Here is a 26,889-nt window from a genome sequence, read left to right as displayed (position 1 = left end):
TTTTCTTCTGGATACTTTTTTTTTTTAAAGATTATATTTATTTATTTATTTGAGACAGAGCGAGCACAGTGGGGGGGCAGAGGCAGAGAGAGGGAGAAGCAGACTCCCTGCTGAGCATGGAGTCCAAAGAGGGACTCCATCCCAGGACCCCGAGATCATGGCCTGAGCCAAAGGCAGACACTTAGGTGACTGGGTCACCCAGGCGTCCCTCTTCTGGATACTTTTAGAGCACCTGAATCCCTCCGGTAGAGTGAGGGGATGTCTCAGGACCCCAAGTAGAGCAAATCTGGCATTGAAATGCATCTTAAGTGAGAAACTGAAAGGACTAGTTAAGAACCTGAAAACTTGACTAGCAGGCTACTGCTAGTGAATATTGAGTACATTTGATCACTTTGTGATTAGAAAAAGTTTAATGAACACTTGCTAGGCTGTTGCTTGCACATACTCTGCACTAGATCTGTTGATTCAGACCCCAGGCATGACATCTTGGCTCTGGACTGTGCAGCTGTACAGGGCTAAAGCCTGGATCTAAGAGCGCCATCTGGTGGTTCTCTCTAGATACCCAGTTTAATGAAAGGGAGTCTTCTGATGCCAGTTCAGCACAGCCATTATAATGACCCAAGGAAAGAAAATATATGAAAAATGTGTTTTGCCATGAAAGACAGCAATCCATTTAGTAGTGTAAGCAGGAACAACAATAAAAGTTGTTATACGAGGATTTTAGGATATTTCTAGTCAAGATGCCATTTTTGGGGAGACATCAGTCATTAGAATTCCATCTCTGAGTCCCTAAATGGCAGGATTTTTATTAGAAAGGTAGTACTTAGAGATTGCGAACATTTGCTTTTGACTTGCATAGTTTATCCTGATTGTGTTAGTTATTAAATTTCTTAAGAGAGCTCTGTGGTGTGTGTGTGTGTGTGTATATATGTATACACATCGCTTTAGACTTATAAAAATAGCATTGCATCCTATTTTTATCAGTCTAGATCAAATCCATGAGAATTCACATCACAAATTTAATGTTTCAGCCAAGAATAGTACATTTTTTTCCACAAGTAACTTGGCAAGTTCCGAAAAGATCCCTCAGTGACTTTCTTCAATTAATTATGGAGCACATAGGGAATTGAAAATTAAAGTAAGTGTGAATGGAGGCCATGTAGATCTCATTTGTCCTATAAGTGCTCATAATACCTACTATCTCATAGGGATTTTAAGGTGTATAATTTTCATAAAGCCCTTTAAGTTCCTGAGGGAAAACTCTCTGTAGTTTAAAATGTTATTAATTTGTATTCTTCTCTCCTGTTTATCCAGCTTACATTCAGACATACTAATTAGTCATGATGTGTGTTAGCTAGAACTCTGTTTTTTAAGTTTACTTTACAGCAAAGTCAGTAATAATTCCATAACTTTAAAGTCCACATATTTTTCTTTTTCTAAGAAATGTTTTTCTTCTTTTTCAGGTAACAAATATACTTTAGAGACTAGACCAAACCAAGAAGGCATTGATGTAAGACAAGAGCTACTGAAATTCCATTCTACTTACTATTCATCCAACTTAATGGCTATTTGTGTGTTAGGTCGAGGTAAGAATCCTTAAAATTTTTCATAGAATTGGATAATCTAAATTTTCTATTTGTCTCTTTCAAATTATTGGAAGAAGGATGTATGGCCTTTTATCTGCTCAGAGGCTTTTGAAAATGATCTCCTTGTTGGAAAATATGTGGAGAGGAATTTTGTTTTTAACTGTGCTCAAAAAAGGAGTATAGATGATTTAAAATGGAGACCTGAGAAAAATATAAATTACTAGTAGGTACTATAAACATATAAAAGCAAAGAACGGAAGTATAAAGGGAAAGATTAACAGAATTCAGAAAACTAGGAACAAGATTAAAAGGCAGATGAAGCCGGAGGGGGGGGGGGGGGAAGGCAGATACTGATACAGTGGAAAAATGATTTGGAATATAAATGAAGGTTTGACTTTTTATTTATTTTCCTATTATTTTTCAATTTTAATTTTTAAAGTTTTTATTTTAATTCCAGTTGGTTAATATACAGTGTTATATTAGTTTCTGGTGTGCCATATAGTGATTCAGCAATTCTGTACATCACTCAGTGCTCATCACGACAAAAGTACACTCCTTAATCCCTATCACCTATTTCACCCATCCCCTCACTCCCTTCCCCTCTGGTAACCATCAGTTTGTTCTCTGTCATTATGAGTCTGTTTCTTGATTTGTCTCTCTCCTCCCCCCATCCCCCACTTTTTTTGTTTCTTAAATTCCATATATGAGTGAAATCATACAGTATGGTCTTTGTCTGACTGACTTATTTCGCTTAGCATTATATTCTCTAGCTCCATCGGTATTGTTGCAAATGGCAAGATTTCATTCTTTTTTATGGCTGAGTAATAATCTGTCGTATATATATACCACATCTTTATTCATTCATCTACCGATGGACACTTGATCTGCTTCTGTATAAAGGTTTGACTTTTTAAATGCAGATTAACTAAAGACAATATAGTGTTTCCTCCTGTTAAATTACCATAATTTTGTTCTTGTTTTTAAGCAGTACTCATTATGGAGGAGCAGTGCCTTTTTATATTGGTGATGGTGTACACAATTTATGCAATTGCTCTAGACTTTCTGGAGAACAGGTTAACAAGGTGCATCACCCTCAAAAAGAATGTTTTTATTTCTAGAAATGCAATCTAAGGAAATAACCACAGTTGTTCGAAGAGGTGATGCACTAGGATGTTTCTATCAGTATAGTATTAGTGAAAAGTTAGAAATGATCTGATTGTTCATTAATAGAAGATGGGTTAAATAATGATGTTATAGCTATGTAATAGGGCATCTTATAGAAAATTGCATCTCTTCTCCCACTTTCTATTTTCCTACCTCCTTTATTTTTCTTTACAACATTTATTACCACCTGACATAGTAAGTATTTGTTTATCATTGGCTACCATACTAGAAAGTAACTTACTTGAGAATAGAAGCTGTTTTGTTCACTGCTTTGTCCCCAGTGCCTGAGTTAGTGCTTGACACATCATAGGCATATGGTAAATATATATTGAATGAATGAATAATTTTATGACAGCATTTTAATAACATGGGAAAATATATGTCCAATGGAAAACAAAAGCACTCTGTAAAAACTGTGTGCTATATGATCCATTTGGGGATTTATAAAAAATTATAATAGACATATATGGTATAGACATAAGACAAAATAGGAAAACATATACTAGAAATTTAATGTGGTGTAGTAGTTGAGAACTCATGCTCTAGACTCTTAGAGCTTGAGTTTGAAGTCCAGGTATACCACCTACTTAGCTGTGTGGCCTTGAGCTAACTGAGCTACTTCAGATCTCTGAACTCTAGTTTTTACATTTTTAAAATGCAGATGTGCTACCTCATTACCAGTTATGAGGTTTAATCAAGATAATGCAAAAGTGTTTAGCATGGTGCCTGGCACATAGCAAATGCTCCATAAATGGTAGCTACTTTTAGCATCCCATAATCACGAGATTATGAGCGACTTTTTCCTTCTTTTTACATTTGTTGTTAGTTTTCTACTTTTGGCACATGTTACATTTGTAAGTAGAAAATAAACAACTATATATATTTTAAGTTGGTAATAGGAACCAGGATATAAAATGGGTCCAAGGAGTGAACCTAATAAAATAAAAAGTGTATCTATAATTCTGTGTGCTTGCTAACAGTAGCTAGTTCTAGAATGTTAAATATCACTTGGTATTTAGAGCCTCGTCCTGGAATATTTTTGTCTGTGTTACATTGAGATGAAAAACGCTTGATTTCAGTAAGCACTTATGGGGCAAGTAATAATGACAACAGATGAATCAGGCAGGAGGCTTGCCTTCCTTGTTCCCTGTTTACTGGACGTGACAGAGCGTGTCTGAAAGAAACAGATGTTTCAGTGCCGGTTGCATACACATCACTCTCCTAGTGTGACTGACCTGTGCTAACTTCAGTGGACTTGATGAGCGGCCTGGGAGAGGTGTCCTTGCAGCACAAGAGGTATGAGGAGGAAACAGGATCTCTCAGAGGATTAATAGAAAATCCGCTCCTTCTTCTAGGATGAGGGGAGAGAAAGAGTAACCATGTGGAAGGATCTCTGTCACAAAGGGACAAAAAGGTTTTTCTCTGTTCTCCCACAGGACCATCCCTCTAGTTGTGGCAGCACTAATTACCTGGAAACTTGGCAAATAGGTAACTATCAAGTACAGACACTGGGATTGCCAAGTCCTCGTGATGTAATGATGAAAGGGACTCAGTTCCCTGATCTCCAGTAGCGCACTGCTTAGTGGAGAAGACTGACTGCAGTATCATAGAGCTGCTGTACCTTTAAAAAGCTACATTGTACACTTACACTTTTAGGGTACAAATAATCAAAAGGCACACCTGGTAGAACCTTGCTCAATAAAGGGCCTCGCTGTTGCCAGCACCTCAGGTTGATCCACCTTGGTTTACTGCCCACCTTGTTTTAGGTCACATGTTCCATCTGTGCATAAAGCTATCTCTGCCATCCCTTGCTCCAAATACACCCACTCCATTCCTGAGTTTACTTGTCATCTAACAAGAAGCCACTGGTCTGCCCTGTATTTGGCTCTGGACATTTAGAGGTCCTGAGTACATGTAAAAAAAAAATTGAAATAAAAATATGTACATTTAATAAGTAAAGTGCAAACGCCTACATTCATAGGCCTAAAAGAGAATTTCGTACTATATAAAGGCAAATCTCAAATAGTGATAAAGTGCACTTTAAAGAGTTCATGGAAAAGTTCAAAATGGGTCATAGAATATCAAGGGAAATTTCTTATTTGATCTAAGTGCTTCCTGACAGTAACAGGTGATGAATGTTTATACCATTTATAAATAACCTGTTCTTGAGGAGACAGAATCAAGGTGAATGGTTATCTTGTTTATGAAAAGATAACCTTTTGGGCACCTGGCTGCCAAGTTTTTCTTTTTCCTCCAATCCTGTGATGACAATGCCCTCTCCTCAAAAATCTCACCTTAAGTCATTTCTTGTTATACTTCCAAAAATGGGATTTTGTTAATACACTCACATAGAAGTATGCCCGTTAAAAAATTGAGATTGCCTGCAGTTTTCACTAAAGAGAGCTTTGAGATATTTTTGTTTCAGCACATAGAGATCTCTCCCTTATTAGTGACTGCATCAAATTCTAATGTATAGACATTTCACAGTCTTCACATGCTCATAGATGTTTAGGTCATTTCCAGTTTTTGTTATAAACAGTGCTGCAGTGAACATATTATACATCTTTATAAGCTTTTCAGGTATAACTGTTTATAAAAGAAAAAGGTAGGTGATAACATAGAATAACTTAAGTGGCTATATCATTCTACCAACAATTACAAGTCTTTGAATGAGTTTGGCACATCATGATACAGAATCATATAATGTTAGACCTTGGAAGGGACTTGGGATCATCTCACCCAGTGTTCTCATTTTATAGAACCTGAAGCAGTTAACCAGGTTGTCCAGGTAGTCAGTTGATGCGGTTGGTGAAGCCAGGGTTAGGATCCAAGTCCTCTAGTCTCCCCACCCAGGATTCTTTTTACCATTTTGTACTCTTTCCCCACAGAATCACTCACAGACTCTAACATTTGACTTTTAACAATGGGCTTAGATTGTGTCTATTTATAAAGTAATATGTTATAATCTATCAGCTGATGGTTTAGTCTGTGCCTGTGGGCAATCGTAGATTAAATAGTTTTCCAAATGCAGCCAATTATTCTATTACTGTTTTTAATACATGTTTTAAATTTATTGCAAGACAACATTTGTGAAACAGATTTTAAACTTAACAGAGCTAGACACTTGTGCGGTATAATCATTATCAGTATTGCTTAGCTTTAGAAGTTACACAGGCACTGATGGGATTGAACAGAGTGCTTCAACTTCTTCAGATGCAGCTTTAAAAAAAATCGTAGGTTTTCTTTTTAATAGTCCGAAGGTTTTTCAGGAGATCCTAAGGTTTTGTTTAGCTTTATTGAGATATAATTGACATGTAACATTGTGTAAGCTTAAGGTATACAATGTAGTGATTTTATATATGTATATATGATCTTAAGGTTTTAAATATTACCTGTCATGTTATGATTAGTTTAAGTTCTGTTTTCATTGTCTGTTTTCTTACAGAATCTTTAGACGACTTGACTGATCTGGTGGTAAAGTTATTTTCTGAAGTTGAGAACAAAAATGTCCCACTGCCAGAATTTCCTGAACACCCTTTCCAAGAAGAACATCTTAAAGTAAGTGCATGTATTTCTGATATATTTTTTTTAATTCAAGAACATAATATATGCCTAGTTTACCAAAGAGTAGATGAAAAATTTTGAAAGTTTTATTCATCCCTTTTTTAAAAAAAGATTTTATTTATTTATTTGAGAGAGAGAACAAGTGGTGGGGAGAGGCAGAGGGAGAGAAAGAGAAGCAGACTCCCCATGGGGCAGGAAGCCTGATGCGGGGCTCAATCCCAGGACCTGGAGACTATGACTTGAGTCAAAGTGGGTACCCAACCAACTGAGCCACCCACGCGCTCCTGTTTATACAGTTTTTAATATTTGTTTGGATAATTGAATCAGTTTCACATTTATTAGGGATATGTATCACCAAAAAAATATCAATATATATCTGATCTTTGCATACTTAAAGTAGTTTTGGTAGTTACAGCCTTGATAAACTGGAGAGGCTGTTCTCCAGTGCCAGAAGGCAAGCATATCTGGCACCGGACATGGGCTGTACATCAACTGTCATGAGAGTCCACTTAGAAAGAGCCCGGGCCAGTTATTCTTTGTGGTCAGTACAGTTTTCTCTGGCAATTGATTCTCTTTTGAATTTGGCATTTTTCCATGAAAATTTGTATTCTTCATAGTTTATAAATCCTTTATTCAGTAGGAGTTGCTATAGCTAATCTTTCTTGATTTTTTTTCCCCAGCAACTTTACAAGATAGTACCCATTAAGGATATTAGGAATCTATATGTGACATTTCCCATACCTGACCTTCAGAAATACTACAAATCAAATCCTGGCCATTATCTTGGTCATCTCATTGGTCATGAAGGTCCTGGAAGTCTGTTATCAGAACTTAAATCAAAGGGTAAGTCTTTTGGGCATCAGCTTCTGAGGGTAGTACCCCACATCCTTTTACTCTGGCTCTCGTTTTCTCCTAGATATTTTTGTGTGAAGGAACATTTTTGGATGAGACAGTTTTGGGTTTATGGGAGAGTGAGGTGGTGGTTCTTAGTGTGCTTTTGTTTTTTTTGCTTTGGTTTGTTTCTTCCCCCTTAATTTGTTTTACCCTTCAGTATTGTGCAACGAAGTTTAGATTTTTCAAAAGATACTGTGCTGCATGTTTTAAATAATAGAGAGGTTCAAAAGTAAAAGCTCATGTTGGTTATTCTTTACCATCTGTGTACAATAATGGTACACATAATTTATTCTCCTGCTCTTATCCATCAGACCAGAGGTTGTCCTAGGGTCTAGTCAGTAGATGATTTCCAAGGCTCCTCTCAACTCAGGCTCTGCTTTTATGTAACACTTAAGCATGGTAGTTTACTCTTGCCTGGGAACTGACTTGAAGAGTCCTGAGGAAACCTCCCAACCCCAAAAATCCCTTCAGTCTTCCACAGTGTCTGAAACCGTTTTTCTGAACCGATTTTTGCTGCTCTTTTCTGCAAGTGGTCCATTCTATTATCTTGGGAACATATAGCATAAATTAAAAAGAACATTCTTTGTCCTAAAGGAAGCCACACATATAATCTTGTTTTGATTTCCTTTGAATATTACAGGTTGGGTAAATACTCTAGTTGGTGGACAGAAGGAGGGAGCCCGAGGTTTTATGTTTTTTATCATTAATGTGGACCTGACTGAGGAAGGATTATGTAAGTATTGACCTTTAGGCTTTTAATGAAAATTAACTTCTTATGATACATTTTTAAAAATTTCTTAATGCTGTGGATCTGTTTTATGTTGTAAAGCCATAAAACCTCTAATTCACACAATTCATCCGTTGTATTTTTCATGTGCAACTTGGCCTTCATTTCATGGTGATTTTTCCTCCTTAACGACTTGTCATTATGTTGCACTTGTGAAATGTGTACTTGGCTTTTCATTGACTCATTAACTTCCCCAAAATCCCTTCTGTCACATGTCCCAGAGCCTGGAGGGCCATGTGTGGAACTCTAAAACCTATCTCAGGGAGGTGAGGACTCCATTTCTACTTACCTGACTTTACCCTAGGAGTGAGCTCACTGCTTTGAAGGATTCAAGGACTGAATGGTTTTTAAGTGTCCCCCTTTTTTCCAGTACACGTTGAAGATATAATTTTGCACATGTTTCAATACATTCAGAAGCTACGTGCAGAAGGACCTCAAGAATGGGTTTTCCAAGAGTGCAAGGTAAGCTTGTTTCACCAACATTTTTCTTAAGGAAATTTTTCAGAAAACATACATATGTGAATTAATTTAAATTTAAGGCCCAGTGAAGGGTGCCTGGGTGGCTCAGTCATTAAGCGTCTGTCTTCTGCTCGGGTCATGTTCCCAGGGTCCTGGGATCGAGCCCCACGTCGAGTTCCCCGGTCGAGTTCCCCGTTCAGCCGGCAGCCTGCTTCTCCCTCTCCCACTCCCCCTGCTTGTGTTCCCTCTCTCACTGTCTCTCTGTCTGTCAAATAAATAAATAAATGTTTTAAAAAAAAATTTTAGGGCCCAATGAAACTTTTAAAGTTCCAGGGTTTTTCTGTTGTTATTTAAACTCTAAAATCTTGCGATTCATAGTAGCTTTAGTTAAGGCTTAGTTGTACAACTCTGATTAGCTACCTGGGGCACAATTAGGGCTAAGGCATCAAGTAGCCTTTTTTTGGAGGGAAAAAGAAATTGCTTTTCTGTCGCTCAGAAGAAAGCCATTAGTTTCTTGAGCTTGTAGCTCTCACGGTGTACCTTACTGTTCGCCTGAAGCTTTGTAAGCCTCGTCATTTTCAGATCTACTGACAAAAATCTATAGTGAACTTTCAAAGAAATTGTGAATTGTTGTATATATGATTTTGTTCTTAAAAGTGGTTTTATTATTGTATGTATGGAAAAGCCTGGCTGTCTCTTATTATTTTTTAATAAAAGTCCTCTGTCTTTCTGAATTTTTTTTATTTTTTAAGATGTATTTATTTGAGAGAGAGAGTGCACAGGGGAGAGGGACAGAGGAAGGGGGAGTGTTTTAAGCAGACACAGGGCTTGATCCCACAACTCTTGAGACATGACCTGAGCCGAAACCAAGAGTTGGACATTCAACCAACTGCAGTACCCAGGTGCCCCTTCCAGAATTTTAAAGCATTCTTTTAAATGTTTTTTAAAGATATGTACTTTATATGTAAGGTCTATTGAAATTCTGAAATGTATTTTAGGATGAGAGAAATCCTTTTTACTTAGGTTAAAGTTTAAAGGGATACTCTGTGCTTGTGGAACGTACGACAGAAACTTTTAATCTGGGTGCAGTTCTCTGAATGGGTCAACAAAATGATCGTCTGTACAGCTGTTGATCTTGGAAGGTTCTTCCACAGTTTTCCTAATTCTTTGACTAATAGTTTAAATAATTAAGGCTAAAGAATCATATTCTGTTTTGGTTATCTTCATTCATGTTCTGTGCATTTCTAAATCAAGCATAGCTGATTTTTTCTGATAAAGTTAAATATGGAGTAGAAAGTCTGTGGTGCAAACTAAACACTAAAGAAAGAACATTTTTTAAAAAAGTATTTCTAAATAGTAGTTGACTTATGTATAATTGGATTAATTTTCCATTTTAGGACTTGAATGCTGTTGCGTTTAGGTTTAAAGATAAAGAGAGGCCACGGGGCTATACCTCTAAGATTGCAGGAATATTGCATGTAAGTTTGTTATTTTACGTATACATTGGTGTGTAGAGTATTTCCATGATCCTGCATATATTACCTTAGTACTACATGAATGATAAAAATTGAAGTATAAAACTTTAGACTTTGTAGCAACCAGGCAAACTCTGATGTCAAACCATGCTTAAAATCTTAATTTTCATCATCCTAAAAATTATTATCTATAATATTTTTCATTACAGAGGCATTTTGCTTTGTGGATTTAAATATTTTTCAATTCTACAATGTGTCAGATGCTTATTATGTGAAAGCTATATAGATCATCTACTTTTCTCCATTTCTGTTGCTACCACCCTAGTCTGAGCTACCATCATTTCTTGCCTTGACTACCATTATAATCTCTTACCTGGGGTCTCTGTTTTCCCTCTTGTTCCACACTATAGTTTATTTTTCCAGCCTTGGTAATCTTTTGAAAACCAAAATCAGATTGTTTCTCTTCTCTGTGTCAAGTCCTTCAGTAGTTTCCTGTCGGAGTTGGAATAAAATCCAAAATGTCATGTTGGCTCACAAGGTGATCTGGCCCCAGCCTGTCTCTCTAACCGTTTTCTATATAACTCCCCAACCCATCTCCCCCATTCTCATTCCCCTCCAGTTGTACTAGCTGCCTGACTGCCTAATCTTCAAGTGTTAAGTTTATTCCTCCCTCTTGGGACCTTTTACATTTGCTGTTTTCTCTACCTGAAATTCTCTTCTCTCTTGTCTTTGCATGGCTGGGTTCTTGTCGTTTGGGTTTTCACTTAGGTGTCTCTTTCTCACAGAGACCTTCCCTGACCTCCCAGTCATGCCCTGCCCCTTTTTAATTCATAGCACCTATCACTATAATGACACTGTCTGTTTATTGTCTGCCTCCCTCCCAATTAGAATATATGCTCCTTGGGTAAAATAAGTGAAGGGAATTAAGAGTACATTTACCTTGATGAATACTGAGTAATAATAAAGAATTGTTGAATCACTGTATTTATACATCTGAAACTAATATAGCATTCTATGTTAACCATACTGGAATTTAAAAAAAAATCAAAAAACTTTAAAACTCTGGTCACTCCCTCTCCTAACATACATGTTCGTTGTTGTTTTGTATTTTAGTTCAGCCTTGAGTCTTAATCCCCATATGAATTATTGTTATTATTAAATGTATTATTGTATGCAAAAAAAAAAGAATATAAGCTCCGTAGGGAGCAGGGACATCGTATCTGTCTTGCCTGGCACAGAGTAAATGTGCATTAAATATTTGTTGAATGAATGAATGAGTCTGTCTCAGTATAATGGAAGTTGCTTTTACTAATAAAAAATATCTTCGACATTATTTTTCTTCAGTAGCCGAAAATATAAGCCATTCCCCCCCCATAAGAACTTTCTAAATGCTTTTCTGATTTCAATCATAGAAATTTGAGAGGAAATTCTGTTTATAAAAATGTATGTACTTTATATTAAGAATCCTATAGGTGTCAGCATTTCACTATCAAATTTTCTTCATTAACAAGTATTCAATTTTTAGCCAGAAATATTACACTTTTCCCTGAAAAAAATACGATTTTGCTCTCAATAATGTAAATGTATTTGGGGATTAACCACAAAATCAGCCTGCAACAGGAAACTGCTTCAAGTGTGGTAAGAAAGAAGAAAGAAATTTTTCCAGTGGAGTAAAATTAAATTGAAGGAGGATGTGTGGGGGGGTGTAAAATAATGGGTTCAGTGTGTTAGAAATTAGTTTGCTTAGTAAGTTAGACTCTATAGTAGCCTTGCACATTTTATTTATCTATTTATTTTCCTTTTAATAAGTATTATCCCCTGGAAGAAGTGCTCACAGCTGAATATTTACTGGAAGAATTTAGACCTGACTTAATAGAGATGGTTCTCGATAAACTCAGACCAGAAAATGTCCGGTGAGTCACTTCACAGATTTTACTGCTACATACTAAATTTTCAGTAATGATTAAAAGTTGAAAATTTGGAATTGTGAAGTAAAGTGCTTTTAAACTTGTTATCGAGCATGATTAAAGTAGAAAGAATAGTATAATGAACCAATAGCAAACATCAGCAAATCAGTACATGACCAGCCTTTGTTATCTTTAACCACCTCTCCTCACTCATCCTCCCTCCACTCTAGATGATTTTGAGGCAGGATCTCTAAAACATGAAGACTTTTTTAAAAAAACAAAACAAGGGGCGCCTGAGTGGCTCAGTTGGTTGGGCATCTGACTCCTGATTTTGGCTCAGGTCATGATCTCAGGGTCCTGGGATCGAGCCCTGCATCAGGCTTCATGCTCAGAAGGGAGTCTGCTTGAGGATTCTCCCTCCCCCCCTTTCTCCCACTCACACACACACACACACACACACACACACACACACACACACTCTCTCTCTCTCTCTAAAATAAATAAATAAATCTTCAAAAAAAACCTAATCATAATTTCATTATCATGAATAAAATGTAATAATAGATCATCTTAACCTGGCTTCATCCTAACTCAAATACCCAAGATATCAGCTTACATATCTGACTTCATAAAGAATGAGAACACCCTCTTTTTTCTTAAGTGGAAGTAAGGATTACTGACCAGTGATTAACCAGGAGATCAAAAGTTGGAGGAGCTCTTACAGGAACAGATATTCTTATTAGAGGAGGTTCAGCCCTAAAGAGCTTATGAACTATCCCATGATATTTCTGCCTTAAAATTGAATTTCACCCATGTTTTCCAAAGTGAAATAATACCAGGAATATACTTAAGGGACACATATTTTGCATTTTTTGTTTTTCTCCTCTGTCAAGCACATATTTCCAAAATTCTCCTGGGAACTTGGAGATTGAGTAAATACGTTTTTTGGAACAGTCATTTTATGAATAAAATCAACAATCTGGTAGAAATTTTTGAAGAAGAAAAACCCTTCTGACAGAACTATTCCATCAAAGGTCTTTTTCCTAGTTACCATTGTTTGCACTTTTCCAGACATGTACTAGCAACAAACGATGGGAAAATTAAAAGAATTATTATTGGTAGTGATACAGTGTGATAAATACAATAAAATGACATAGAACTAACCCTACGTACACATTCTATCAATACCATTTTCCTAGTTTAGGTATTTACTATAATTAATGTAAGATGTAACCATTGAGGGAACTGGGTGAAGAGTACATGGGACCTCCCTGCATTATTTTTATAACTTTCCATGAATTTGTAATTATTTCAGAATTGAAAGAAAAATATTTACAATAGCAACAAAAATGTAAAATAAATAGGAATGAATTTAATCAACGATAAGCAAGACTTCAACATACAAAACTACAAAACAGTGCTGAAAGAAATTAAAGACTTTGTTAGGAGGCTTGCTATTTAAATTCTCTCTAGTCTGATTCCTAGGCTCTGTGTAATCACGATCAAAATCCTAGTAGCCTTTTAGTAATTGGTAAACTGATTCCAAAATACCCATGGGCAAACAAAGGACCTGGAATATCCATAACACACTTTTTTTTTTTTTTAAGATTTATTTATTTTAGAGAGCAAGTGTGGGGTGGGACAGGGGCGGGGGGGGGAGCGCATCGGGAGAGAAAATCTTGAGCAGACTCCATGCTGAGCCTGGAGCCCAATGGGAGGCTGGATCCCAGGATCCTGAGATAATGACCTGAGCTGAAACCAAGAGTCGGATGCTTAACCGACTGAGCCACCCAGGCGCCCAGCCATAATACTCTTGAACATAAAAACAAAAGTTGGAGGACTCAAGCTACCGGATTTGAAGTCTAACTATAAAGCTATGTTAATTACAACATTGTGCATTGGCCTGAGGATCAAAAAGAAATCATTAGAATAGGACAGAGTCCAGAAATAGGCCCACACATTCAGAGGATGTCTTTTTTATTGTGGTAAAAAAAAACACATAAAATTTACAGTTTTAACCATTTCTAAGTGTGTAATTCAGTATTATATTCATATTAAATATATACATACTGTTGTGAAGTGGATCTCCAGAACTTTTTCACCTTATAAAACTGAAACTGTGCCCATTAAACAGCAAGTCCTCTTTTTTCCCTACTACCATCTCCTGGTAACCACCATTCTACTTTGTTTTCATGAATTTGACTACTTACATACCTAATACCAGTGGAATCATACAATGTATCTTTATTTCACTTAGCATAATGTCTTTGAGGTTCATCTCTGTTGTACTATGTGACAGGATTTCCATTTTGCCAAATTAAATCTACAAATACAGCTATAGAGTCTTGGCCATATGCCCTGCTTAAGTCATAAGTAAATCTTTTTTTAGGAGAAGTTCTTGCTGAATCCATGCAGGTCCTAGGATATTGTCTTCTTGTCTAAATGTTGGTAGTCTGACAGTTGACTAGAATTTTGTGAGAAGTCAGTGCCTATGGCTTATGCTTTTTTAGGCTCCATTCCTTTCCCTTTCCGAAAATTAGAGCATTTGTCCATCTCCATCTCCATCTTCTGCCTCTTTTCCTTCCTCCAATATTTCTAAAAGGTGGTGGGCAGTGATCCTATGGGATTTGTTAGTTACCTAAGCATCAGAGAATATGAGTAATCTGCGTTGGAGATGTGAATTCATTTGAGTTACTTGGCTGGCTCACGCATTAATCCTGGCCTGGGTTTCAACCCCCTTTTTTTTTTCTGTTGTTTGGTCCACCTTTGCAGTTTAAAGACCCATGTTTTTTCTTTTTCTCTTTTTTTTTTAAAGATTTTTTTTATTTATTTGAGGGAGAGAATGCGCACAAGCGGAGGAAAGGGCAGAGAGAGAGAGGGAGAAGCAGGCTCCTCACTGAGCAGAGAACCCAACATAGGGTTCGACCTCAGGACCCTGGGATCTCGACTCTAGGACCCTGGGATCTCGACCTGAGCCGAAGGCAACTGCTTAATGGACTGAGCCACCCAGGCACCCCACCCCACCCCATGTTTTTTCTAAAAACAATATAAATAAGAGGTCAGTAGTCCTGTCATCTGCCAACCTGAGAGCAGTGTATCACATTTTGCTTTAGGTCTTGTGTCCTATTGGATTATGAGGTCCTTTAAGGTAAGAACCGTGTTTTTTTCAGATTGAAGTTACCAAGGGCTGAACAAAAGTTGGTTGACTTCTCTAAGCCTTTAGCCTAACCTTTCTTGATTTCTTCTTTCTTTAAAAACCCTTTTAAAAAGTGGTGTTTTTTTTTGTTTTTTTTTTGTTTTTTTTTTTTTAGCATTTTTCATGAACCTCAATTTCTTTAGCACTGCGGCCTTCCGGTCACAATTCTTTAAGTTTGGCTTTGGTACTTTCTTCTTTGAGGCATGTCTTTTGAAAATATGATTTGATATCATGATATTGTAGATTCTTCTAGTGGAAGGCTAGAGTTCATCTACTTAGAATCCTTATTTAAAAAGTAATGAAACTGAAGCCCAGAGACTTGCCTAATTTAGATCTTAACTGTGATTTTGGCAAGATCTCAAAGAACATGAGTCAGAGTATTTACCAGAATCCAAGTTTCTGATGGCCAGAGCTATACCCTCTCTACTAATTTTGTTTGAATTCATCACAATTACCCTTGAAGCCTCTCCTCATTCGTGGATGTCTTTCCACCTTTGGTCTCTCAGGGATTATTTGCAAAAGTCTCATGAGAATTCATATCTGAGGAGCCATGTTCCCTTTTAATGTCTATAGTCAGGATACTTATTGTTTCTGAATGAGTCCTGTCCAGCTTCAACAGCTGTTCATTTCCTCTGAACATTTCTAAATGGCTGACTGAAGTCAGTGGTGGACAATCATTCTAGCCCACTGTTTCACTGTTGTAAGTTTCAGTATAAAAAGAAGTTGTTTTTCTCTCCTTTTTCCAAGGACCATGTTAGTACCATATCAGCAGTCAGTTTGTGGATAGAGTTAAAGAATAGCATTGTCACACGCACATATACACACACACATACACAAACACACTTAAAAAACTCATCAAGATTATTTTTAAGCGTAATTAGATTTCCAGCAGGTAGTCTGAGGATGCGACCATATCTGTGCTAGTTTTTCTCAGCTGTCTGCAGTTAAATATATTGCAGCTCTCTGTGGCATACTTAGATTATTGGGCCTTCTCTTCTCTCTTTTTCTCCTAACTTAAGTCTCTTGTACTTTCACACTCTGGTTTGTAGATTTCTATGTAGGTTTGATGTGTATATACTCTGTCTCTTCTGTTACTCCCCTTGCTTACTTTTTATAATTTATTTTTAAGTAGTCTTTCACTGTATGTTAAATTCCTCAGTGATACACTAGCTCTTGTTCTGCAAAGGTATCTCTTTGTTAGGCCAGTATTTGATGTTTGCCTTGTTTGAGGGAACTGTGTTCATCTATTTCATATTTACTTGCTTAGGGTAGCATTTCGCATGTTACCCGTCACTTTGCTGTGGTATACAGCTATCTAAATCCCTTAGGATTGTACCTGACCAATCTCCCCTCTTCTCCCCCTTTCTAACCTGAGCATTACTGAGCAGCCTCCAGTGTCTGTTGCTTTCTCTGTCAGAATTCATCCTCCAAAGCATCTGGCAGCTTTCCCTGAGCTTTTTTCACTTTCTCAGGACAGAGTTTAAAGTGCTCTTGTTTCAGGCACCATGTCCACTGCTAAATGAATGCTTCAATGTTCACAAGTTGTCATCAATCGCTTGTACATTATTCTGATATGTGGGCTGTCATTTAGGGAGACCAAAGCCATCTACGTAACAGACTTGTCCAAAATCAGGCACCTCATGGAAGAGAAGATGGTAATACCACCTGTCTGTAGGTTATTTTACTTCCTAACACAATTTTCAAAATTCTCCTTGAGAATCAGTCCATTCATTTTTTAGGAAGTCAGCAGGAGTAGAAGCACTTTCTGGGGCTGAGTCTTAGCAGGCTCTGTCATGTATTGAATGAATGTCCATAACAAACATTACATGCCCTTCATGTGGCCATGTGAGTTCTATACACACTCTACCTGTACACCTCAAAAGGAATTCTCAAAATGCCAACATGGATCACTTCTTCTGGACATGATAACAGAACTCTTCCATCCATTAAGCCCTGTGATTCCTTCTTATGTTTCTATGGAATATATTCTTATTTAGCATGTTTTCTAGAACTGGTAGTGGTCAGAGGCAGCTAGGCCAGATCAGGAATACCATGCTGGGAGATTAATCAGCCATACTAACAGGTGGGTTAGTCAGATTGCTTATCTCTACCCTAAAGCGGGCAGTAAGACCAAGTCCAGCTAACCAGGGTAGAGTATTTTCTCTAGAATAAATAAGAAACAGACAGTGGTTCAGATGGTCAGCCGTTGAAGTTGCGAAGGTCCGATGAGGAGCAGGAGCACATTGGAAAATGGGTGGGTATTCAGTAGAGGGGAGTTTTCATCTGCGAGGCAGACATTCAGAGGCTAGAACCAAACCTCTGAGAGGATGGGTAAGAACAAGTAGGAACAAACATAGACCTTGTTATTTGAATTGAGACATTAAGGAGAAGTGGGATCAGTGACAGGACTGACTTCATGGCAAGCCATCAAAGCTCTTGGCCTAGAGCTTCTTTATCCACATAGGATTCAAATAGGATTGGTCCCAGGCTGGCATCGAGTCTGCTGAGAGGAAAGCAGTGATTCCCACTTTGATAATTACAAGGTGGCAGAGGCAGAAATGTCCCTGGTGACCCTGCACGGGGACAGGAGTTCTGCTGTGGTACAGAAAGAACTGCTTTTGCTACTCTTCTTGTAAATCTTCTGTTCACATATCTTTTGACGTCATTTTATCTCTACCCTCTCTCCCTGAACTTTTTTTTTTCCTTCTGACTTCTCTTCTGGGCTATTCTGTCTGCTCATCAATGAAAGCTTTTAACAAACCAGAACATAGGAGAGGTGTTTCTTGGTCTTGTTTCCTTTACGAAGGCCAATGTACATGTACTAGATGTATTTGATGGTAGTCTCTGGCAGGGAAAAAACCGTAGAGCGCAAACTTAACAAATAATAATAAAAGTGTGTTTGGTTTTTTGGATATCTGGATGAGCCAACAAGGGTGGGGCTTTATAGCCATTTTTGTTAACCCTGGGTCTCAGCTGTTCCTGGGAAGGAATACTTTGTTTTGCTTTTTTAAAGACTGTTTTTCAACTCACTTTGTTCCATTTTTTCCCTAGCTACTCTTCTTTTAAAATTTTAGTCAGTAGCATTACCTACAAGAGTCCTGCATTCAGTTTTTCATATTAAAAATGAAGGGCTCTAACCCAAGGGTAACAGAGACCACGGTCAGAAACCTCTATACTTGATTGCCTGTTTTGACTAAGCCTTATTGGATTTACTGGGTCTTAGATACCCACCATGTTCTTGGATATTATTTACATTTTCATGACTCAGGTTGTATAAATGTATGTATACAGGAGGAGTTTATAGTGTTTGTTTTTTCTGCTTACCTTTAGGGTTGCAATAGTTTCCAAGTCCTTTGAAGGAAAAACTGACCGCACAGAAGAGTGGTACGGAACCCAGTACAAGCAAGAAGCTGTACCAGATGAAGTCATTAAGGTAGGGTTTGCTCATCTGTGAATAAACTTCATGTGTGAGGGACACGTGAGAGCATGAGCTCTCCGGATCAATCAACTCACGGCCCCGAGCATCAATAATGATGGCTCGCAGCTGTCTGTACTGTCCTGAGCAAAGGGAACAAGGAGCTGGCGAGCTGGAGCTGAGGTTTTTGCATGAAGAAATGGCACTGTGGCCACCTTCTCATGTGTCTGTTAGGTCAGCAGGGCTGACAGCAGACTCCCAGCTTCATGCAGTCAAAGATCATTGAAGTCCAAAGTACACAGAGAAGCAAAGGCATCAGAACAGGCAAGAAGAGATGGAAGTAGAGAGCATGAAAGACAGATACAAGAGCTCCAAAGGCCTCACGGTCGTGCTTTGTGTACAGGTGGGAACAGTCTCTGGGATTCATGCTGTCTTCACTTCAGGAGATGCTGTATCGTATGCCTCATATTGTCTCATTGCTCTTTTTGTCTGTGTAAGGAAATTAGAATTTGTTTCAAAACAGGTGTGTTTAGATAGTTTGCTATCCCATACATTAGTAGTCCAATTTTTGTTTTTTGAGTCTTACCTACTGTCTAGTTTTTTGGTTTGTTTTTTGTTTTTGGTTTTCATTGTCACCATATCTTTGAGATTGTGTCCCTTATCTGTGGGAAGACACCAGAAAGCCTTGCTCTGACTCAATTCTAGTTAAAGTTGAGTAATGAACATTTCTTAAGTGTACCTGTGTAATACAGAAAAAAGAAGAAGTAGTTTCAGAAAATCATTGCTGGTCCTTCTCTGACCTATTCACAGCACAAGAGAACATTGGAGCCCTTTCGTATATGAAAATATCCATCTAGCTAAACTGTGAGCAATGCTGATCTCCCATGAATTAATCCTAAAACAAAAGAGAAACCCTATTCACCAAACTCTGATGACAGCAAACCTGCCCCGAGTGGGAATTTTTTTTACAGATTTTATTTATCTGTCTATTTATCTATCTATTTATTTATTTATTTTAGAGAGAGAGTATGCAAGTGGAGGGAGGGACGGGGGGAGGGAGAGGGAACGAACCTGATGTGGGGCTCTATCTCACGATCCTGAGATCATGACCTGAGCCTAAACCAAGAGTTAGACGCTTAACTGACTGAGCCACCCAGGCGCCCCCTAAATAGGAATGTTTTTTAAACAAATTTATCTGGGGGGCGCGCCTGGCTGGCTGAGTCAGTAGAGCATAAGACTTTTGATCTCAGGATTGTGAGTTCAAGCCCCATATTGGGCGTAGAGCTTACTTAATTAAAAATAAAACAACCCCAATTTATCTGGGAGCTTAGCAGTGAAATTATTTACTGTTTCCCAGCCCCTACTATTTGGCCATTTGGGAGACCTAAGCTGCTATTCATAATACGGCCAAGATCCCCACCATCCCAGTGCCAAAAAACATAAACTCTGGGACCAAAATAGAACTGTAGAAGCAGCAAGGCTGTGCTAGATCATCTGGAGGCTACATTACTGAACCCGGGATTATTGGCACTTGGCTGCTTTTTTTTTTTTTTTTAAATAATGAAGTCTTATAAATAAGAATTCAACAATCACTGACCTGTGATCTGTCCCACTTAGCTTTTAGAACTAGCTCATCGAGCACATCCAACCTGCAGGTTGTATCAACCGTGTTGCACAACCCAGGCTTAGACTCCTCTTTTTCTTGACCTTGTGCTTGAATTACTGGTTTACCTAGAGATTCACGTGATCATCTGGGACAGTTGTGGACCAGGCCTTAAGGAGCAGTACTGAAGTGAAGGAAGCCTCTTTAGTCTAGCTTTCAGGGCATACATGGAGGTAACTTAGTGCTTCTGAAAGTTTATTTCTTTTGTAAATGACCTATTATCTACCAGTTGCAGGAATATATCCCTGTACAGATTATTCTTCCTTTATTAAGGAGCTAAAGCCAACGCGATCTTCATATGGACCAAGTGGTCTCTCAGGTTTCTGTAGTCACAGATTGGCCCTTAGCCTCACCTGGCCATTTTGGAAATATGTAAAGAGGAAAGATGAATAAGTACAAAATCTTGATTAGTAACAGAGAGACCAGCTCAAGTTTCACGAAAAGCCATCAGTGGATCTTGGGAGTGGAAAAGAAAAGCTGTATAACATTTATCCCCTTAATATTTGCCTAGATATTAAGCAAAAGGACTATTTTAAACTTTTGAATCCAACTTTATTGCTTTTGTGTGTGTTTTTTGTTTTTCATCCAGAAATGGCAAAATGCTGACCTGAATGGGAAATTTAAACTTCCAACAAAGAATGAATTTATTCCTACAGATTTTGAGATTTTATCGTTAGAAAAAGAAGCGACACCATACCCTTCTCTTATTAAGGTAACATGTTAGAATCGGTGATTTTTAAATATAGTGGATACAACTATTACACTCAGAAGGAACTGGAGACATGATTTCTTGCATTTGGTACTATGTTGGGTTTGGGGGCTCATATCCTAAGAGCTACCAGAAAGTTGTAGAAAGAATTACTGCAAGGAATATTAAAAGGCTAGAAAAGTTAAAGCAAACAAACTACTAAACAATTCAGAATCTAGGGTATTTTCTTTGCAGAAAAGAAAGTTAAGTCTGGATTTCAACCACAAATCTGAAAGTTTTCAGCGTACTTTCCATATTCACTGAAGACTGAGTAAAGAAGTTGATTTGCACCGCATCATGAAAGTTAGAGATAAAGAGAATTTCTAAACCCTGCAAGAGGGCATATCCAAGGGAAGCTGTTGGATTTCCTACCCTTAAAAATAATGCTCAATTTGTTAGAATGGCTTTAGGAAATTGATGAGAACAAGGAATTTAGGAAGTTAATAAGCTAGTGAGAATGGTGATTGAGAAATGGGGCTTTTTTTCCCCCCCAGAATGTTCTTTTTGTGTCATTTTTTCACACCTTGAGTAAATTGTGTAGAAAAATGGATCAAATTATTACTGCACATCTTCTTTCCTAAATTCTCTTTCTAAACTCACCATAGTAGACATACATCTTTCTTTTTCTTTTCTTCAAAGGACCTAACATTCAGATTAACGCAGTGAGATGAGAGTTAGTGTTTAGAAACTTGAAATTTATCTCAAGCAACTAGGTTATTAACTAGACAACCATTTTTCTTTAAAAATGACATTTTAAGGGAGGAGTTAAGATGGCGAAGGAGTAAGGGGACCTAAGCTTGCCTCATCCCTCAAACACAGCTGGATAAATATCAGATCATTCTGAACACCATAAGAAATCAGTCTGAGGACTGAGAAAACAAAACTGCAAGTGTACAGGTAGAATTGTGGAAGGTAGGAGCCGTGGAGAGTTGATTTGGGGGAGTTAAGAACTGTGGGGGCTGTGGAAGGGAGGGAGCCCTACTTAGAAGTCTCGCACCACCAGGGTCATGCCTGGCTTAGTGGTGCTCCTGTGGGAAGGAGGGCAGACACCTGGGAGTGGACAGTGTAGTCTGAGGATCCCCTGGGTCGCAGGGGGAAGCACTTCCCCTGTTTGGAGTGCATTTAGGAGTGGCAGCAAGGCCTCTCCATGGACAGAAGAAAGGGTGGCATCAATGTGCTGCACTCTTCCAGGCATAGGAGCAGGGATACCAGCTGAGGGCAGGGAGTCTTAGTGCCTACTTTTGGTTCTGCTTTGCCATAAACTCTGAACTGCTTCACAGTCCTGCGACCACTTTCTTGGGACTGGCTGCAAGCAGCAAAAGTGGGGAGACATCCTCCCCCAGAGGATCAGTGCGGGGTGGTGCCGCAGGAGTCCCTAAAATTAGGAGTTTAGAAACCCAGCTGTGCGCTGAGATGAAACAGCTTGAACACAGGCTGAAGGCAGGGATTTGACAGAAGCTGGGGCACAAGAGGGATGATTGTTTGCTGTTCTGTGAGGGCTTCCTGAATGATTGGTGGGCATGAGCTTTCTGCTGCAGGGATAAGAGAGCATAGTGAAGCCATATCCCCCGGTCTTCCCACCACCCCCACCCCATCAACACTGACTGATCTCAGTGAGCAGGTGGAGATTGGAGCCACTTACACCAACTCCCCGCCCCCCCCCAATGCAGGTGCGTCCGTACAAGGGCAGATAGGCCTGAGGAGTATAGCAGGCCCTTCCCCCACAAGACCAGCACAAACCCCTTGCATGTACCAAGTCTACTGATCATAAAGTGCTGCAGAACTTCAGCTCTAGCGGAAATAGGCTCTAGCTTCTTTTGACAAGCAGACCAAAACATACCTAGGATCTAGTTTTTTGTTGCTGTTTTGTTTTTGTTTTTTTTTCTGGACAAATAAAAAAACACAATAGTCCACAATTTTGGGGATGTAGCAAATGCAGTCCTAAGAGGGAAGTATATTGCAATACAGGCCTTCCTCAAGAAGCAAGAAAAGTCTCAAATATACAAGCTAACCTTATACCTAAAGGAGCTAGAAGAGGAGCAGCAAATAAAGCCTGAAGCCAACAGAAGGGAAATAAGAAAGATTAGAGGAGAAATAAATGATAAACAAACAAACAAACCAAAATGGGTCAACAAAACCAAGAGCTGGTTCTTTGAAAGAATTAATAAAATTGATAAACCCTTAGCCAGACTTATCAAAAAGGAAAGAGAAAGGACCCAAATAAATAAAATCATGAATGAAGGAGGAGAGATCACAATGAACACCACAAAAATACAAATAATCATAAGAGAATATTATGAAAAATTATATGCCAACAAACCGGAAAATGTGGACGAAATGGATAAATTCCTAGAAACATACAAACTACCAAAACTGAAATGGGAAGAAAATAGACAATCTGAACAGGCATATAATAAGCAAAGAAATTAAATTAGTAATCAAAAATCTCCCAATAAACAAAAGTCCAGGGCCAGATGGCTTTTTCTAAGGGAATTCTACCAGACATTTAGATAAGAGTTAATACCTATTCTCAAACTGTTCCAAAAAGAAATAGAAGGAAAACTTCCACATCCTTCTACAAAGCTAGCATTATCTTAATCCCAAAACTAGATAAAGACCCCACTAAGAAGGAGAATTATATGCCATTATCTCTGATGAACATGGATGCAAAAATTCTCAAGATACTAGCAAATTTAATCCAACAGTACATTAAAAGAGTCATTCACCGCGATCAAGTGGGATTTATTCCTTGGCTGCAGGGATGGTTCAGTATTCACAATCAATGTGATACACACATCTATAAAAGAAAGGATAAGAGCCATATGATCCTCTCAGTAGATGCAGAGAAAACATTTGACAAAATACAGTATCCATTCTTGATAAAAACCCTCAACAAAGTAGGTATAGATGGAACATACCTCAACATCATAAAAGCCATATATGAAAGACCCACAGCTGACATCATTGGGGATACCCACAGCTATCCTCAATGGGGAAGAACTGAGAGCTTTTCCTCTAAGGTCAGAAACAAGACTATTTAACATAGTACTGGAAGTCTTAGCCTCAGCAATCAAGACAACAAAAATAAATAAAAGGCATCCAAATTGGCAAGGAAGAAGTCAAACTTTCACTATTTGCAGACAACATGATACTCTATGTAGAAAACCCAAGAGACTCCACCAAAAATTGCTTGAACTAATACGTGAATTCAGCAAAGGCACAGGATATAAGATCAGTGTACAGAAATCTATTGCATTTCTATACACCAGTAATGAGGCAGCAGGAAAAGAAATCAAGGAATCGATCCCATTTACAATTGTATCAAAAACCCTAAGATACCTAGGAATAAACCTAACCAAAGAGGTAAAAGGTCTGTACTCTGAAAATTATAGACGCTTATAAAAGAAATTGAAGGGGGCACAAAGAAATGGGAAAACATTCTGTGCTCATGGATTGGAAGAATAGACATTGTTAAAACGTCTGTACTACCCAAAGCAATCTACACATTTAATATTAATCCATATCAAAACACCACCAGCACTTTTCACAGAGCTGGAACAAGCAATCCTAAAATTTGTATGGAACCACAAAAGATCCCGAATAGCCAAAGCAACCCTGAAAAAGAAAAGCAAAGCTGGAGGCATCACAATTCTGGACATCAAGCTGTATTACAAAGCTGTAATCAAGACAGTATGGTACGAGCACAAAAACAGACACATAGGTCAGTGGAATAGAGTAGAAAACCCAGAAATGAACCTACAACTATATGGTCAAATAATCTTTAACAAAGCAGGAAAGAATATCCACTGGAAAAAAGACAGTCTCTTTAGCAAATGGTATTGGGAAAACTAGACAGCCACATGCAAAAGAATGAAACTGGACTGCTTTCTTACACCTTACATAAAAATAAACTCAAAATGGATGGAAGACTTAAATGTGAGACAGGAAGCCATCAAAATCCTAGTGGAGAACACAGGCAGCAACCTCTTTGACCTCGGCCGCAGCAACTTCTTGCTAGACATGTTGCCGGAGGAAAGGGAAACAAAAACAAAAATGAACTATTAGGACTTCATCAGGATAAAAAGCTTCTGTGACAGTGAAGGAAATAGTCAACAAAACTAAACGGCAGCCTATAGAACGGGAGAAGATATTTGCAAATGACATATTTGATGAAAGGTTAGTATCCAAAATCTTTAAAGAACTTATCAAACTCAACACCTAAAAAACAAATAATCGAGCTAAGAAATGGGCAGAAGACATGAATTGACATTTTTCTAAAGAAGACATACAGATGGCTAACAAACACATGGAAAGATGCTCAACATCACTCATCATTAGGGAAATACAGATCAAAACCACGATAACACCTCACACCTGTTGGAATGGCTAACCACACAAGAAACAACAGATGTTGGCAAGGATGTGGAGAAAGGGGAACCCTCTTGCACTGTTGGTGGGAATGCAAACTGGTGCTCTGGAAAACAGTATGGAGGTTCCTACTCTACCATCCAGCAATTGCACTACTAGGTATTTACCCAAAGGTTACAAAAATACAGGTTCGAAGTGATACATGCACCCCGATGTTTATAGTAGCGTTATCAACAATAGCCAAACTGTGGAGAGAGCCCAAATGTCCATTGACTGATGAATGGATAAATAAGATGTGGCATGTATGTACAATGAAATATTACTCAGCCATCAAAAAGAATGAAACAAAAACATTTGCAACTCCGTGGATGGAGATAGAAGGTATTCTGCTAAGTGAAATAAGTTAGAGAAGAATACCATATGATTTCATGCATATGTGGAATTTAAGAAATAAAACAGATGAACATACGGGGGGAGGAGGGAGTAAAAATTAAAAAGAGAAACAAACCGTAAGAGACTCTTAAAGATAGAGAACAAACTGAGGGTTGATGGAGGGAAGTGGGAGGGGGATGGGCTAGATGGGTGATGGATATTAAGGAGGGCGCTCGTTATGATGAGCACTGAGTGTTGTATGTAAGTGATGAGTCTCTGAATTCTGCTCCTGAAACTAACACTGCACTGTATGTTAGCTAAGTAGAATTTAAATTAAAAGTTTGAGAAGAAAAAAATGACATTTTAATGAGTTATAGGTTAGGTTATTCAAAGAGAAAGCTTGTTTACCTCTCCTATTATTTGTTGTTTAAATAGGTCTTCTCAAAGTAAACTAAGGAGAACATTTATATCTCTTGTCAGTTTCAAGAGTTTTTAATACAGTGTGAGTGAACTGGAGAGTTAAAGTAGTGGCTTATTTGTTCATCTCTGGCTGTGTTATCTATTACTAAATAACAAATTCCTCCAAAATTTAGGAACTTAAAACATTTATCTCTATGCAGTTTCTGAGGGTCAGGAATCTGAAAGTGGCTTAGTTGGATAATTTTGGTTCAGGGTCTCTTATTAGGTTATAGTCAAACTGTTGGCTGGGGCTTTAGTCTCTGAAATTTAGTTGTGTTGTTGGCAGGCCTTAGTTCTTCACCACATGGGCCTCTCAATAGAGTTGTTTGACTTGGAAGCTGGCTTTCTCCAAAGTGAGTGATTCAAGAGAGAAAGTGGGTGATCAAGATGGAAGCCACAATGTCTTTTAGAATCTAATTTCAGAGGTACCATGCCATCACTTCTGTCATAGTCTGTTGCTCACATAGACCAATCCTGGTTCACTGTGGGAGAGGTGACTGTCCCGGGATGTGAATGCCAACAGCCAGGGATTGCTGTAGCCCACCTTGGAGGCTGGCTGCCACATCCCGCTAAGGACTCCTGTGTCTCTCTGCAAGTGTTCAGAAAGACTGGGATAGGACAGTTGGTATTGGCTTCTCCAGTTTATCTCTTCCTCTGCTGTGTCCCCATCTCCGTCACCCAGGGGAGACAGAAGGGTGATTTGATTTCTCTCTGCTACCAGAATCGGCAGTTTTCTCTCTTCACCTTCCCACCCGGTGACCCTCTGAGTATGCTTCAAGGCCGTGAAGCTGTCAACATTGCCTCTGTCCTACTCCTGTTGAAGAGTGGTTTG

The 26,889-nt window shown here is 38.4% G+C and overlaps 1 protein-coding gene across 6 annotated transcripts in view; it reads left to right on the top strand.

Moving 5' to 3' along the window:
* IDE (insulin degrading enzyme) overlaps positions 1–26,889 on the top strand; it is a 110,317-nt gene that overhangs the window by 53,337 nt on the left and 30,091 nt on the right. For 5 of the 6 annotated variants that reach the window (XM_019796278.2, XM_002916104.4, XM_034662960.1 and 2 more), the window contains exons 5-13: positions 1,464–1,586; positions 6,196–6,308; positions 6,995–7,157; positions 7,849–7,941; positions 8,366–8,457; positions 9,852–9,932; positions 11,739–11,842; positions 18,363–18,465; positions 20,700–20,822. In XM_019796278.2, coding sequence (XP_019651837.1) covers positions 1,464–1,586; positions 6,196–6,308; positions 6,995–7,157; positions 7,849–7,941; positions 8,366–8,457; positions 9,852–9,932; positions 11,739–11,842; positions 18,363–18,465; positions 20,700–20,822 — 995 coding nt within the window. Of the gene's footprint in view, positions 1–1,463; positions 1,587–3,690; positions 4,239–6,195; positions 6,309–6,994; positions 7,158–7,848; positions 7,942–8,365; positions 8,458–9,851; positions 9,933–11,738; positions 11,843–18,362; positions 18,466–20,699; positions 20,823–26,889 lie in introns of those variants that run through there. The other variant, XM_034662962.1, reaches the window with a different exon arrangement.

The sequence above is a fragment of the Ailuropoda melanoleuca genome, chromosome 6 (genome assembly GCF_002007445.2).
Source record: "Ailuropoda melanoleuca isolate Jingjing chromosome 6, ASM200744v2, whole genome shotgun sequence".
In the NCBI taxonomy this organism is placed as follows: Eukaryota; Metazoa; Chordata; class Mammalia; order Carnivora; family Ursidae; genus Ailuropoda; species Ailuropoda melanoleuca.
Note: the sequence above shows the minus strand (reverse complement) of the source record. Positions and strands in the feature narration are given on the sequence as shown.